This window comes from Eretmochelys imbricata, chromosome 4 (assembly GCF_965152235.1).
Source record: "Eretmochelys imbricata isolate rEreImb1 chromosome 4, rEreImb1.hap1, whole genome shotgun sequence".
In the NCBI taxonomy this organism is placed as follows: domain Eukaryota; kingdom Metazoa; phylum Chordata; order Testudines; family Cheloniidae; genus Eretmochelys; species Eretmochelys imbricata.
The window spans coordinates 90,208,014-90,224,540 of record NC_135575.1 but is presented as its reverse complement, the minus strand read 5'-3'; the positions used below and the strand labels follow the sequence as shown (position 1 = coordinate 90,224,540).

The following is a 16,527-nucleotide window of genomic DNA, read 5'->3' as shown; positions in this document are numbered from 1 at the left end:
ACAGCAACAGGGAATGAAGGGCAATTTCAGTATTAAAATTAAAAAGCTAAGTCTCAATGTTATGAGAGATCTGCTATAAAGACATGAACATGTAAAAATAGGTTAAATGTTTTTCACCATCACCAAAATTTAAAATACATATGTACTACATAATTAAAATCAGAAAATAGCTACAGGACGGTATCCAGATAATATATTCATAAAATATATCAGTATACATACCATATATATATTTTAAAGAGTATTCCCACCTTTCTGTGAATTCCTTTAGTTATATAGGAAGGACCCTTTACTTTCTTTGGTCAGCTTGTCTCCAGCTTTGTCTTTGAGACTTTTTATAGCTCTTTTTTCATTTGCTTATAGGCCTTTCCTGGAAAGATCTAAGCTTCAACTTAGTGTGACAGCCACCATCTCGGCCAACACAAAGAATTGAAGTGAGGACCTCCGGAGCTAAAAGCACAAGTTTCTACAGCTTTAACTAAAGAGATGTTCCAACATAGAACTATAACAGATTTACATGGACACACACACGGTTACATTAGTCTCTTAAAAATGGGTGATGACTGGTTAATTCAAAGCCAACATTGCTGTATTTCTGATCCAGCAATTGTCACTATGTGTTGGTCACTCACTATCTTCTAAAAAAGTGATTGTAAAGAAACTCAGGCAAATAACGTCATAATTTAAACTACTCTGAAAAGTTCAAAGTTGTTTAGCTAGACAAAGAAAGGGATTAATTTCTGCTTTTAACAAATCATAGATTACAAGTTACATGAAATAGTGTATACATTGTACCTAAACACCATGAGTATGTAAGTTAACTCAGCTATACATTCTAGTTTGGTAATCAGATCTCCAAGTCAATTCCTCAATTCTCATTGCTCTCAGACACATAATTTTTAGATCTTAAGCTTAAGTCAACATGAATAAATCATGTCCCATTCTTAATTTGACATCATAGCTACTTCTGCTATGCACGTTAAAGTCTAGCCAGCATGGATTTTACCAATACCACTGTTTATTTTTTAACCTTGAAAATCATCCAGCGAATTGTGGTTATATTGATGCACAGGCATATTTTCCATATATATATTAACAAAAAATATATGCATACACTACCTTGGTAATTTTAAAGATGCTTTAAAAAGAATGAAGTCAATCAAAATCAAGTGAGAGAGCACTTCAACCTGGATACGCAACAGACTTAAACGTGGCCATTCAACAAAAAAAAAAACTTCAAAAACAGACTCAACGAGAAACTGCAGAACTGGAACTAATTTGCAAACTTGACACCATCAAATTAGGCCTGAAAAAAAAACTGGGAGTGGCTGGGTCACTACAAAAAAATAATTTTGCCTCTGTTGATACTCACACCTTCTTGTCAACTGTTAGGAATGGGCTACATCCAGCCTAATTGAATTGGCTTCATTAGCATTGGCCCCCCACTTGGCAAGGCAACTCCCATCTTTTCATGTGCTGTATATTTATACCTGTCTACTTTTTTCACTCCATGAATCTGATGAAGTGGGTTATAGCCCATGAAAGCTTATGCCCAAATAAATGTGTTAGTCTTTAAGGTGCCACAAGGACTCCTCGTTGTTTTTGCTGATACAAACTAACACGACTACCCCTGAAACCAGTGAAATCCTAATATGCTAGACAATTTAAATAGACAAGATTGGGGCTAATCGTGCTGAGCTGAAATGTCAGAACATATAGTTATCTGAAAAATGTAGTCTTATTTTTCTCATGAATGCCAATGAATAGAATAGATTTTTTTCAGATTTACAGATTAGAATTTTCTCAACAATTTTTGGGAGGATTTTCTGACATCATCATTACAGTGTTTGATACAAAGGGATTTCCTGTGTGGGTTTAACTGTGGAGAGTTCAACCAGATCCCTTACTGATAGGAACCCATTCCCTGTCAAGCTCTTATACATGGACAAGTGCAATAGTAAGATTTATGATATTTCTTATATTATGTATGATCACTGCATTTGAAATACTACAATGACTAACACACTGTTAATAAAAATATTTGCAAACTATAAATTATACAATTTTGAGTAAGAACATTCATGCAGAATTAGAATATCATAAACCAGTCAAGATTTATATCTATAAACCCTGTTTTCTGTAACAGGCTAACCAGATGATAGGTCATGAATATATATAAATATTTGGAGTGAGAAACTATTCAGTCCCAAAATAGAATATTTCACCAAACAAAGCTATTACACATTCCACCATGTGAAGAATAAAGGTTAATAATCCAGTGTCAACAATGATATACTATATACAAATGTTGGTAAAAATGATATACTAATGGAACCACCATAAAATAAAATGATCCTTCCAGTCTTCCTTGGTACAGAATTTTTGATAACAATAGCATACACTATGCTTGTTCAAATAAGAAATGTTAACAGATGTGAGTTTGCATTTCTGGGACAAACTGCAATAATGAAAGTGAAATATAATGCTGGTAGATCAGTAATGTTACCTGAACAAATTGCACATTATTTTCTGCTTTTTGATGTCATGGGGTGATTTTTTTCTTCTTACGCTATTAACAATTGCTTACTTGAATACAAGTGCAAGGACTGGTGAAAAATATAAAATTATTTTTCCTCTTAACAGGAGGATTAAAGATTAATTCACATATGTCAACTAAATATAATCTAATTGGATTTGTAATATTTCAGGACTGTTAAAAATCCACATTAAGTGATTTTTGAACTGCAATATCCAGCATTGTCATGAAGAACTGCATTTAGGTATAAAGTGTATTACACTTCAAATGTTATCTTAGTGAAATCACTAAGCTCCCGTTCATTTAATTATATTTGCCACATGCATACTGCTAAAACTACTAAACCAAAGGCTTCAATCTGCTAAATAGTAAGCAGAAGCACTGAAACAGATAGATTTGCACTGTGCACTAAATGTGAGATTTGATTCTATATCCCATTACAAGTTATTCACTTTCCAATAAAGCTTCTAGATGTTTTATTCCCAAAGAGTGAAGCTGAATGCAAAGTAAATTAAACAAGAGAAACTTTATTAAAGCCTGTGGACTTCTGCCTCCATGTGGCTGAGTTGTCCTTTAACCTAACTACCTCCACTCCCTATTCCTCCAGGGACACTTCAGTTCCACTGACCATGATATATCTTCCCTGTTTTAACAAACATTTTAATATAAAATTAAACACAAATAATTGACACCCAGACTCCAGCTCCTGTCTCTTCTGCCAGAGGTCATTAGCACACAGCTAAATTGGAGCTTCATCTTTACCGCAGACTCATGTGGTTGAACAGTCTTTGAGATAGTTTGGTCTTCTCAACAGGTGAAGTACATAGAAGCCCTGGAGCCAGGTCCTCCTGCGAGGACCTAGCCAATAGAGAAAAAACAGAAGGAGTAGGCTTATGAGTTGTGAGGAGCGTCCGTCTCCAGGGTCAGCAGGTTGTTTGCTAACCAGCTATACTCTGTTGCCTGCTTTCACTGATTGTTGGCCATCTCCTCTTGGTGGATTCTCCATCCTTCTGGATGCAGCAGGCCTCCACTCAGTGGTGGGCAGATCATGTGGTAACAGTCTTTCTGCTGGTGGTTATCACATGACCAGCAGGCGTCACACCCTGCTATCAAGGAGCAGAGATGTGTATTCATTCCTGGCTGTTAAATCTACTCACAAGCCTGTTTAAGACAACGGTCAATGCCAAGGTGCGAGTCCTGTATTTTGTGCACGACATGCTTATGGAATGTGGTGGAGACAACAAACTTCCTGTCCTCAAAATATTCTATCCTGCACACTCAATTAATCTTTAATTTGAAAATATGGTTCTGCTCCTACCAGAAACTTGGCTTTTTTCTTCTGGCCACCCTGCTCTTATCACATTCTTTTGACTGCTTGCAATTGGGCTTTTCCATTGCCTCTTTGATTTTCATCAGCTTCAGTGTTGAAACCAGGAGACAGTGCAGCATGCTAATGGATTCAATGTCCAGACCCCGTTCCTCCAGCTCGCTGATACTGGGTACATATGTGTACAACATCTGATCTCCTTGGTAGTGTTGGAGATGCATCAACATATGCAAGAAGGGGCTTTGCCATGATTGTTTCTAGGGGTGTCTAAGCTTTTTGCACTATTATTGGCTACAGGTGTACTGATGGAAACCCTCCACTCCAAAACCATAGCCAGAAGCTTTTTTTCTATTTTGTTCAGTCTCTGACAGGGGTCTGTTGGAATAAGTGACTGGCTGCTTTTGCAAAAGAGCTATACCCAATCCTTTCTCTGATGCATCACACTGGAGTGACAGTGTCTCTCCTGTCTTGTAGTACTTCAGGACAGGGGCATCCATTATCCTTTGTTTCAGCATGTCAAATGCTTGCTGTTACGGACCTGCCCAGTCCCTCTCAACATCCTGCCTTATGAGAGGCTAGAGACTTGTACAGGAGCTGACATATGGTTCCTCTATTGCAGACAAATGTGGACAGAAAATGTATCATTCCTATAAAGTGCTGTACCCCTTCAGGAGTGCTGGAACAAATTGTATGAGGGGTGATGAGAGCCATTGAACCAAACTGTAAATCCTGTATATGACGAAAACCACTTCAAGCCAGTGGGCGTGGTAGCACATTCAGCACTCCTAATTTCAGCACCTAGGTACCCCTTTCACATCTACTAGGAACGTGGAATGTCTGACTGCTTTCATTTTGATGGGATCGGCTCTCTGTCCCTGTGCTGTGAGCAGATGTTTAATGTATGTCACCTCATGTTGTTTGAGTCACATTTTATCTGCATTCAGTTTTATGTTCTTGTCCCTGCATCGCTGTAGAAAAGCTTGTCATTTCCTGTCATAGTCTCATTCAGCTTCTGTATCATGGCTTCTTTCACCTACAATGAGGATATCATCTGCAATTGTTTTCACCCTAAGCAGTCCTTACAGCACTCAATGAGTCATCTCTGGAACACGTCTGGCACTGGGCTTATATTCATCAGCAGGCATAGCCATCTGTAGTGACCAAACAGTGCTGCACATGCTGACTCTTTAACCAGGCTTATGAGTCAAAACCCAGTCTTCACACCACAGACCATTCAGATTCTGGATCTGGAAAGTACTAGCAAGATTTCATCTATTGTGTGCAGTGGATATTTTCAATGCCGGTTTCAGTGGCTTTGGTCTATGCAGATGAACAACATGCCTGATGACATCTTTACCACCACCAGGCTGCACTAGTCCCTACAGGTCCTCTAATGCCCCTGCTCTACACACTTTTGAACTCCTTGGCCCACTGGACTACATAGTGTCATAAGACTTTCTTTGCATGCTTACTACCCGATCAGATCCATGGTTTGTATGGCTGTATGCTGTATTCCCAAGAGAGGTCTGGGGTGCTTACCATCTACCATCCACAGACTTCAATTGGTACCATCTGTTATTTCTCAGATTAGTTACTATGAGGTCACATATTCCTTTGGGCTCCACTGTTTTCTCATTTTACATTGTTCCCCAATAAGGTAAACTAATAGTTTTAATTTCCTGCTGTTGCCGTCCTCCTGCATGGCCAGGTCTATGTACAGTTCAAACTCCTCCTTCCACCGGGCACATTACTGGACTAGGTTTGTGTCTGCAAATTCCAGACCAAGTTACAGGACTCATTCTGCCAGCTGCTACACTTCAGAGAATTCCCTGATCAGATGTTACCAGATTTTATTTGTAAAGGAAAGAAGCTGAAACAGGTAAAATTGAACAAGTGGAACTTTATAAACCCTGTGGATTGCTGTGTCTATGTGGCTGAGTGGCTTCCAATCTAACTCCACTCCCTCCCCATTCCCTTGGTTTCCCATCAATAGCAGTTCTTCCAGGGAACATGCCCCCTAGTACTCCAGTTCCCCTGATCATTTTATGCTAGGCATGGAAAAAAGTGTTTTGATATTTCATTTTTGTACAGCTGTAATTAAGGTATTTTAGTTTTCCAAAAATTTAAAATCCTAAATTAGGTAGTCCTATGGTAGGCTGTAGTCCTGAAAGCCAAATAAGTCCCAGGTACAAAGGTGTTTGTTTTGAATATTTCACCTGTATGGCCTTTTATGCCCTGGCCTCAGTACGGTACAATGTATCATGAAGACAAGCATACAGAGGAATTCTTATGCATTTTAAGAACATCTTTATAACTGATTTAAATATCCTCTAGCTGTATTTAACATCCCTTGAATTTGGCTTATTATCTGAAGAAGAACGTTGCATCATCTCAAGCAAAGTCTGTAAACACATTTAAAATATTATTTATATATACATAAGCAGAGTCCATAGATTTACAGAGATAAGGGAGTCACTAAGTCTTCCCACAGTAGAGTTATGATGTGTTGTGATCCATAAAAAAAAAAAAACAGCAACCACCTTCACATATTTACATGGATAATAAAGCCAATTAGTAGTTAAAATGTCCATTTCCAGATTCACATGATGTAAACTGACAAATCCTTTTTCCTAATATCCAGTATCAATAAACAAACCAAAAAATTGTAACCTTCCATTTTAATTAAGCAATAAATCTGTAACGTGTATGTTGATAGTTTAATAATGTGCAAGCATTAAAGAATACATGAACGTGCACTGAAAAAAGGACAAGCTATTAACATGAAGATCAAGAGATGTAAAATCATGGTGGTACTTACCACTGTGAAATTCATGACCTTCAAAATCCATATTGTCATTGCTAAGTTAACAATCATGGTAACCAACAGCAGAAGGACAAAGAAGTATAAGCACCTCTTTCGCCATCCATAAATTCCCACTGGATAAAGTTGCGGATTTTCAATCCTTGGCAGGCTGTTCTGCTGTGTTGCCAGTATATATTGTTCTCGTGTCATCTGTGTGGGGGGGAGGGGGGACAAAAAAAGTAAGAAATGAAAAATGGTCATTTGATAGATTTTATTCTATGAAGATTATCTGAATAGGTTTCCAAAATCATCATATTACAGCCACTGAACTGTGTTAAAGAAAAAAAATTCATTGAGCCAAATTCAACCATACCAATTTGTTTGAGCTAGGCTTTTAGTACCCTTGGTATGATTTTTACCTATTTGCTGCTCCATGATATGAAGCATTCTTTTTCTTCTTCTTATCATGGATTATAAAGTGACTAATAGAGGAACAGATGTGATTATAACTAAGTCAGGCTACAAGTTTCAATAGTATATGGAAAACTAGGAGAAAAAAAGTGTAGAAAAGAAAATAGACCATATGTGCTTGTCTCAAATACAGTTTTATTGGCTTCTTCATATATGAGCAGGTCACAGAAAGTAATTTTTGAAAGGTAAGTCATTCATATATTTAATATGAAAGGAGAAAAAATAGTGTCATACTTTGGTTTAGGACAAAATTTTACAAGTGAAATTCTCTGTTTTATCATGTATGCAGATGGTTAAATAATTCATCTTCTTACATATATTGTATCCCATAGAAAAGCATACATTATAACAGGGATCAGCAACATTTGGCATGCGGCCTGTCAGGGAAAGCCGCTGGCGAGCCAGGACAGTTTACCAGCGGTGTCCGCAGGTTCGGCTGATCACAGCTCTCTCTGGCCGCGGTTCACTGTTCCAGACCAATAGGGGCTGCGGGAAGCAGCAGCCAACACATTCCTTGGCCTATGCCACTTCCGACAGCCACCATTGGTCTGGAATGCCGATCCCTGCATTATAAGAAAATTAAGATTACAAAGTAAATCACTCAGTCAATAGGTGCAAACCTTTCCCAGGCAAACTTAAGTCTTTCCCTTTGGGCATAAGAGGTACTATAGTGTTTAATTATTTGTTCACAATTTTTCTTCAGGACCCTTCCATCATTCAGTGCACAGGTTGGACAGTACACTGTGAATGAGGCAGCTCTCTTGTTTTAATATTTACTGCCTAATTCATAGACACTTGCCACATTTCAGGACACAGGCCACACAGGGTCCCACTGTGCTTTCAGTTACCTAGGTGTGAATATAGATTTACTCCAAATTTACATCAATGTAATTGCATAAAACTGCAGCACCCCTGTAATGTAAATAATGTAGAGGTGGTAGTTATGTTAACAGGAGGAGCCCTCCCATTGACATAATGCTGTCTACACTGGGGGTTAGGTTGGCATAACTGCATCGCCGGGGTGTGGATTTTTCAACCCCCGAGTGACCTATTTATACCAATGAAAGTTTTTAGTGTAGACCTGACCGAAAGAGTCTATGTGAAAGGATCTTCCCTGCTTTTTTTTTTCCCCACCTGCTTGAACTTCCTTTGTTTTCCTTCCCTGCTTGATGACCCTGTTTACTGCTTAAATGCAAATTAAGGCAAGCACACATTCCTTCCTTTAAGACTTACCTGACTTTCTACTTAGGCAGGACTGTGGGGTTTGGAACGTGTATGATCATCATCATAGAGGAAAATCTTATAACTTCACATGCAATGTTACTACACATTTTATCAAGACAGTACAGACTGGCAAATTGTGGAGTTTTCTAATGACACCTTACAAGGCATATCTTGTTCAAAGATAACAACAATAGTGTGAAGGGTGTCAATACAGGGCTGTATTCTGTCACAACATCCAACTCGGTAAAGGAACCCTGCCTCCATCCAAATGAACACTCATACATCTGGATGATGTTCCATACTCTTGGTCAGAGACTGAAAATTCTACTCACAGTGGGCAGTTAAAAAGTTCTCTTTTTTTCCCTTATCTTTTTACTGATTTGTACAATATGACTAGTTATTGACATTGCAGTAACACCTACAGGCCCCAGGCAGGATTGGGCATTGTGCCTATAGACAGACAGACATGCAGTCATTATGAGGGAAGAGTTACAAGAAAAGAGGGAAATGGGAAGGGGTGTGAGCAGGTATTCCCCATACTTATCTTGTGAAATACCAAGAGGATCAATCATTTCTTATTTTAGGAGTAGAAAGGTAAAAGAAAAAAGTTAACTGTGCCCACTGTACTTCAGCCATCTGTGCCATGTCAACAGAATGTTGCGGGATGTAGTAAAAAAGCCTCTTTCACTTTAAAGCTCAGTGATCATGTGCAAATGTAACATCGATGGACCCCAATTGTCATTGGGCAGGATTGAACCTGGAACCTGTGAAGCTAAATGCATGAGCTTCTACTGCATGAGCTAAAAGCCATATGCCTCTTAGCTAAGGCTGTAGAACAGACTCATTAATCTATAAGTAGTCTCAGTGCCATTAGATGAGACAGAACACCACACCGAGGTGGTGTATGGGTTACATACTTTCCCTAGCTGAGGAAGCATGTCCCAGCTTCAGAAACTTCCCAGATGAAATCCCGGATGAGCCCCCACTTATAACGCCAACAGACTCTGGTCACCAGTGGGCAGGATTGAACCTGGGACCTCAGATCTGGACCATATGGCTGTTAGCTAAGGCTTTGGGGAGCAGACTCATTACTCTCAGGAGGCGTGTGGGTTACACAAAGACCATACTTTAAACCTTTATAAGGCTACCATATCAAATGGATTGTTGTCACCAGGCTACCAAAAGGGATAGTCTTTAGATCTCATATGTCTCAAGGGTCAAGGGTCTATTACAAATCAACGAGGTGTCAGAGCAGTTCATGTAAGGGTTACCACACCTCCACCCCCAAAAACCCTCTACCAATGATAGCAAAAAAAAAAAAAAAAAAAAGTATTTCCCAGTATAACCTGCCCTACCAAGGAACGTCTATCATTTTTACTGCCAGTCTGAGTGGTTTTGATTCTTCATGACTATATAAAAAGGGAAAATGCAAAGACATGGTCAACAAAACCAGATAATTTACTTAGCTCAAGCAGCAGACTGGACATAAATTACAAAAGACAAATTTTGTATTAGAATACCTTTAGTCTACATTTTAGACTGTTCTCAACATATGCCAATTTAGGAAGTTAACTGAGAATGTCAGGGCACAGGCATTCACTACATTAACTTCTAATCTTTTGGTATTAGGAGAAATTGTTTTAATAAGTGTAGAAGTAAATACAGATATGTTCTTCCATTTTTACATCCTCTTTTTTTCCTGTCATTTATGTTCCTATTCAATGTTCAAACTTGCCTCCCTCTCAACATAAAAAGGCCTCCATTATTATATGATTTAAAATTAAATGAAGGCAATTTATTTTTGTTTTCCAAAAATACTATTTCTAATGTGACCATAAAATTATGACTTTGAACTTTACAGGAATAAAAAAAATTAAGCCATTGAGTAAATGTGTATGTAGATCCATCCACCCAACCCATAACAAAATACATCAGAGAAAATTACCAATTTTACATTTAAAAACAATGGTTTATTTCCTGGTAAAAATAATAGGGCAACTTTTAAGATATCTTATGAGTAAAGATGGTGAACTGATCCAAACAAAAGTAAGAACCAATGTATATCTGCTTGAAGGATCAAACAAAGTCTCAAATTTCACTAGGAAGTCTGTTCTCATGAGTTCAAGACCAAACCCATTTGGATAAGCAGCTGAATAAGTGGATACTTATCCAACTCAAAACACTGAGGTTTGCCCATCACTTCTTATGAGCAGAGATATTAATTGCGTGACATTACAATCCCAACTTCTTCCTCCAGCATTGTGAAAGGCACAGACTCCAATGGGGACTTGGAATTGGATTCACTTTGTGAACCTATTATGGAGAAGTTTGGTCAGTGGTCCTGTCTTTTCTTTAACTCCTATTCTTTCACAGTTGCTTTAAGTTCTTTACTTCCAAATCACTTTAAAATGTATGTATCACAGCAGTGAACATTAGAAGGCATATATAGAATTGTAATAAAACAGGTAAGTGACAGAATTATGCATGTTATAAAGTGATCTGAAAAACATAAGTCTCACAATCAGGGGGGATTGAGAGGATTTTTGTTTTGCTTTGTTTTGTTTTGTTTTTTAAAAAAAAAGAGCACAGAAGGCTACCCTTTGCCCCTTGGTCTTAATTACATGATTGTTTCTTGTAGTCAGACTTCACCAACAGGGTTTCTTTCAACTAAACACACTTCTCTCAACTTCTAGAGAGCTTTCTAGTGCAGGTTAGCTCAGAGGCCTCAAAGCATGCTCCCCTTATGCCCTGGCAGAATGACATAATTTACCACAGCTGTCGCCAGCCATATTTTCTTGACAGTCCATGAACTGAGGGGTAGGCAGCTGCAGTTTTTCCCTTCTTAATAGATTAGTTAACCCTATTCTTTCCAGCTGCTGAATTCCTGTATATTTACCCAGTCATAATCATAACAATTTCTGAATAGTTCTTGAATTATTTGGGTACATTCTGCCCATCCCTCACTCTTTACCTTGTGACCTACAAATATATTATCACAATAGAGCTAGGTTAAAAGACTTAAGGTTGTAAAGTGAAGCTCTCAAAAATTAGGCAATGTTGGAACTCAGGTTGCCCATAAAACCTTAATTTGGCCTCCTTGTGTATATGCATTATAAGAGTCATTAATTACATTATCACATCCTCTCCCCCTCCCACCTCCAAGTCAGGATTCCTGCCTCATTCAGATCATAGGATGGACAGATTTCAGTATATGTTTTTATTTTTATCATTTCAAATGAGAAAGGGTTTTTTGTGGGGTTTATTTTTTGGGAGGGCGGGGGGGGGGAGAGATAGGGAAGGGAGGGAGATGGATTTATGTATTGATCATTCAAGACTCCTACCTTTTTGACCCAAAATATCATGAGAAGAGCTCACAGTCTCAGCACAGTTGAAACAGAGCCTGTGTTTGACCCCAAGCCTGTACTCAAAACTTGTCCAGATCCTGATTCAAAAACCTCCTCTTCCTTGGCTCTGCACCGTAACATAATACTTTGATATTCCTTTGGCATCTTTTATGCCTCTAAAAGGAATATTTCAATTACAGCTAGTTGGAAATCTTCCATTGAAATGATTTTTGACAGAAAATGCACTTTCCACAAAAATCAAATTTTGGCTTGCTGCCAAGTACAGCAAACTTAGAAATGCCTTACCTAGCAGAGTATCTTCAGAAGGCTTAACGTAGATCCTGATCCTGCAAGCTGATAAACGCAGGTAGACTTTACCATCTTGCGGAGTCCCACTAATGTCACTGGGGCTCTGCACAGGCCCAAGGGTGCCTCACTGATTCAATTGTAGGATCGGGGTGTAGACTCAATTCTTCCAAGCAGTAGGGTGACCAGATAGCAACAGTGAAAAAATGGGATGGGGGTGGGGAGGTAACAGATGCCGATACAAGAAAAAATCCCAAAAAAACAGGAACTGTCCCTATAAAAACGGGATAGGTCACCCTGCCAAGAAGGGATTTTGTTTTTATTTCTCCGCTGAGACCCAATGAACATTAATGGTGTCATAAAGATAATTAAATATATTAGGGCAGTGTTCTATGAAATGGTCAATAGAATTGTAATATAAGCAATCTGATTAATTTTGGACACAAAAAAAATCAGAAGGCCATCTGTGGATACATTATAATGAATGAAAAGGATATTGAAGGAGATTTTGGGATTCAAATTAACAACAGAATAGGTTGTACTATTCTGTTACTACAAAGATGGCAAATCAATTCATAAAGTGCATCAAAGGGTGTATTATAATAAACAGGGCTGTGCAGTGATTTTTTTAATAATCGCAACTAATTGCAAGATTAAAATAGTTGTAACTAATCGCAGTCTTAATTGAACTGAAACACCACCACCACCACCACTTAAATTTATTATAAATATCTTTGGATGTTTTTCTACATTTTCAAATATATTGATTTCAATTACAACATAGAATAAAAAGTCTACAGTGCTCACTTTATATTATTTTATTACAAATATTTGCACTGTAAAAAGAAAGAAAAAATTGTATTTTTCAATTCACCTCAAAATGTAGTGTAATCTTTATATTGTTAAAGTGCAACTTGTGTTTTTAAAAAAAAGTAACTGCACTCAAAAACAAAACAATGTAAAACTTTAGAGCCTACAAGTTGAAACAGGAAGGAACATACGAATGTTTAGCATATCTGATACAAATGTCTTGCAACACCAGCTACAACTGTGCCATCTAAACGCCTGTTCCCACTTTCAGGTAACATCATAAACAAGAAGTGGACACCATTATCTCCAGTAAATGTAAACAAACGTCTTAGTGATTGGCTGAACAAGAAGTAGGACCAAGTGGACTTGTACGAGGAGAATTGAAAAATACTATTTATTTTGTTTATCTTTTAAAAAAAACACACAGTGCTCAGATTCTTTGAAGAGGCCTTTTTGTTGTTTCAAAGAACAGGAGGGAACAGGAAAAAAAAAGGAAAATATTTTAAATGCAATACCCTGTGACGTGGGGATGAGATCCCTGTGCTTGGGCTCCTGATTCTGCAGCTGGCAGTGTGAAGCTCACACTATGGTAGTGGGGGCCAGTCACCACAGAAGACCCATTAAGACAATACATAGCCCTCCACAGCAAAATTTTGGCAGCTCAGCTGCTGCTTCCTGTTTCATCCAGCCTTCCCTCCACTTATGGCTGATGATGATTACTGCTGGGACAGGGACTTTCTCTGCTACTCTAGTTGTTCCCTCCACTCCACAGCTCTGAGCGCAGGCAGCTGGGAGTGAGGGAAGTAGAGAAGGAGAGATTGGGAGAACGAGACAGAGACAGACTCTTCCAAAAAGAATATTCCTGCAGCCTAGTTGAAGATGCACTGACCTACAAACCAGCAGCCCATGAGCTCTCCTTTCAACTTTTCCAGTGACAATTAATATATACCTTTCCTGCTCCAAATTAACAACCAAGGTCTCATACTCCTACCTTATCTGTTAGTGAATGACAATTTGTCTCCCCTAAAGCCCCTGAGAGCAAAAGGGAGCAGAGTTCAGGTTGGTGTAGAAACCAGAACTATTTCCAGACTTAAGATTTTGAGATACTAGTACAATGACCTTATTTGCTGACTATCAAGCTTTTTAAAAACTTTACCTTCAGATGTTCTGACATTTAAACCTGTTTGCATTTCTTTTTTATAAACTACAGAATTAGTGTTTTTGTTGAATAGGTTTTTATTTAAAACTTTAATTCTATCAAAGTTACTTTATTTTTTTAAAAGGAGGAATTTTAGAGATTTTGAACTTTTAATGACAAGAACTAAGTTTAGACATATCCTCGACGTAGGTGGAAAAATATACCTATATAATCACTTTTAATATCCGCAAGAGAAGGATTTGTTGATTCAGTGTGACCGTTTTGTGCCAACTCAGTATTTTGGTTTTACTATTTTGTCTAGTGGAGCAGTCGTAATATTAATGGGTATCATTACAGAATTCCATTGTAGTACATTTACTAAATGTCTAATAGTTTGCAGAGTATTTACTGTGTCTTCCAAAAATCACTAGCTAGCTTTATTTACTCTTTTAGGCCTCATGCAGGATCATCAATATCTAACACTCATGTAAGCTTCAAAATGTTTACTTTAAACCACAAACAATTTTTTAAAATCCAATATCAAGTAAAAATCTATTTCCACACCCATATTTTTCTACATTCACAAGCTGTGAAAATTCAGAACCTAATCTTGCAAATCAAATAAATATGCCTCATACCCCTACAGAGATAATAAAATAGATATGCAAAAATTGAGTGTGTTTTGCTACCTGTATTATTAGGATTTTAACAAAACACAGCACACCGCTTTCAGATCTTGAGCATTTAAGATTTAATCTTAATAACCTTTAAGTAATCTTTTGATATTCAAGCACTGAATGAAAAATGTTATAAAGGAATAAAAAGCATATATAAAATATGACATTAGTCAGACCAAACAATGATTTAGGCTGACAAAGGACCTCCAAGCAATCAGGTGACCTGTAATGGAACAGATTTTTGTGTGGTGTTTTCTGCCAAAGCAGACAATGAACCAAGAAGAGAAAATATAGCTACTAAGATGAAAGTGCCCACATCGGCATTTAGTGTGAAAGAGAAAAGCAAAAACAATCTGCTCTTAACCAGCCATAGCAGCTCAGCAGAACTCTTTCAGGACATTAGACAGGTAATTTACCAGAACCAGCTGGCTTTCCTCACTCCCCCGGACTGTAACATGCCCTCTAGCCAGGCAGCCCAGGCTGTGGGCACCTCTCTTTTTTTGTGTGTGACATGCCAGCAAGTTACTTGCTCTTTTTCCAATTTGTGCAACATGTGACATTAAAAAAAACCTGACAAATGAAATATTACTTTAGGTCTTCTTTACAGTCTTTAGCTGGCAATCTACAATGTGTAGTGTAACGTGTGTCACACACAGCATTAGATGCTGCATAGGAACAACAATAATTTCTTACTCTGAAGACTCTAAAGCATATACATATGTATATATACATTCTAAACAGTCTGAAATCATTATACCTTGGATACGATCAAAAATGAAAAGGGTTTTTTGGTGGGGTGGGTTATATGAAGAGAATTATTAATGGTATAATCAGTGGCTAGCCTTACTTTTGCATCTCTTGTAAAAGGCTTTACACCAACATAAATGAATTTACTCAGAAAGATTTTAAATGACAAACAGTTATATGCAAAGCTCTTGCTATCACTTCCAGTTTGTGCAGCGCATGCTAACTTATGTTTCCTTTGTCACCCAAGGGCTTAGACTTCTCTAAGTGACTTCTAGAATGTTAATATAAATTTCTGGTAATCAGGATCACAACGCTGGCCAGTGATTCTATCACCTATGACAGAACAGGCAGTTCTAGATTGAGAGAGTAGTGAATATTGCTTTCTTAAACAATTAAACACTGGAAGGGAAAATAGCTTCCCTTGGTATCATCAAAAACAGACTTTAACTACAAATTTTATATTAAATATAAAGACTAACTAGACCTAAGCACAAGGGAATTGGTATTAATATTCTGTTGGTAAGAATAAAAAGTGTTAGCTCATGCATGCCCTGTCCTTATTTAAATTATATCATCAATATAGAAAAACACTTACTTGCAGCAGGTTAATGGCCTGATACTACGCCTTACTATAGGGCATAGATTTTAGTACTGAGTGTAATCCCCATTGTGGATTATTTAAAATGCTCAAATATTTAAAATCAAAATTATTCTTTATTAGTGGCAATGTTTACTTTTTCATGGCACTCAGTTTGGAAATGAAATTGGACTTCACTGTTTAACTTTGATTATAGCAATTTTCTAAGCAGTTGCATTTTCTCAGTCCTGTGCACTACCATAATGCTTTTGTACTGTCTGCCTGAAACAATGAAGAGCTGTGAACTACCTTAGGCCAAATTCCTGCCCCACTGCATAGTGCAAATGCCCCACTGCATAGTGGAAACAGGCTGAGTCCTAGGGTGTTCTTCTGAGGCTATGGTAGAAGGGATCCTTCTCCCCATGCAATTCCTTGCCAACAGACATCTGCTAAGGTAGCCTTCTTGACACTTGTGTCTCTACTACAAGGTGGTGCAGGGGGGAGAGTTCAGTGGATTAACCTAGCAGAGGATTTACCACTCTTCCCCAAATCCCCATTGTGCAGTGG

At 37.9% G+C, this 16,527-nt stretch overlaps 1 protein-coding gene across 2 annotated transcripts in view; it reads right to left on the bottom strand.

Moving 5' to 3' along the window:
- SGCZ (sarcoglycan zeta) overlaps window positions 1–6,885 on the bottom strand; it is a 365,961-nt gene extending 359,076 nt beyond the window's left edge. Inside the window, exon 1 of one of the 2 annotated variants that reach the window (XM_077815587.1) lies at window positions 6,682–6,885. In XM_077815587.1, coding sequence (XP_077671713.1) covers window positions 6,682–6,876 — 195 coding nt within the window. In that variant the 5' untranslated portion in view covers window positions 6,877–6,885. The remainder of the gene's footprint in view (window positions 1–6,681) is intronic. The other variant, XM_077815586.1, reaches the window with a different exon arrangement.
- Window positions 6,886–16,527: the final 9,642 nt, after the last annotated feature.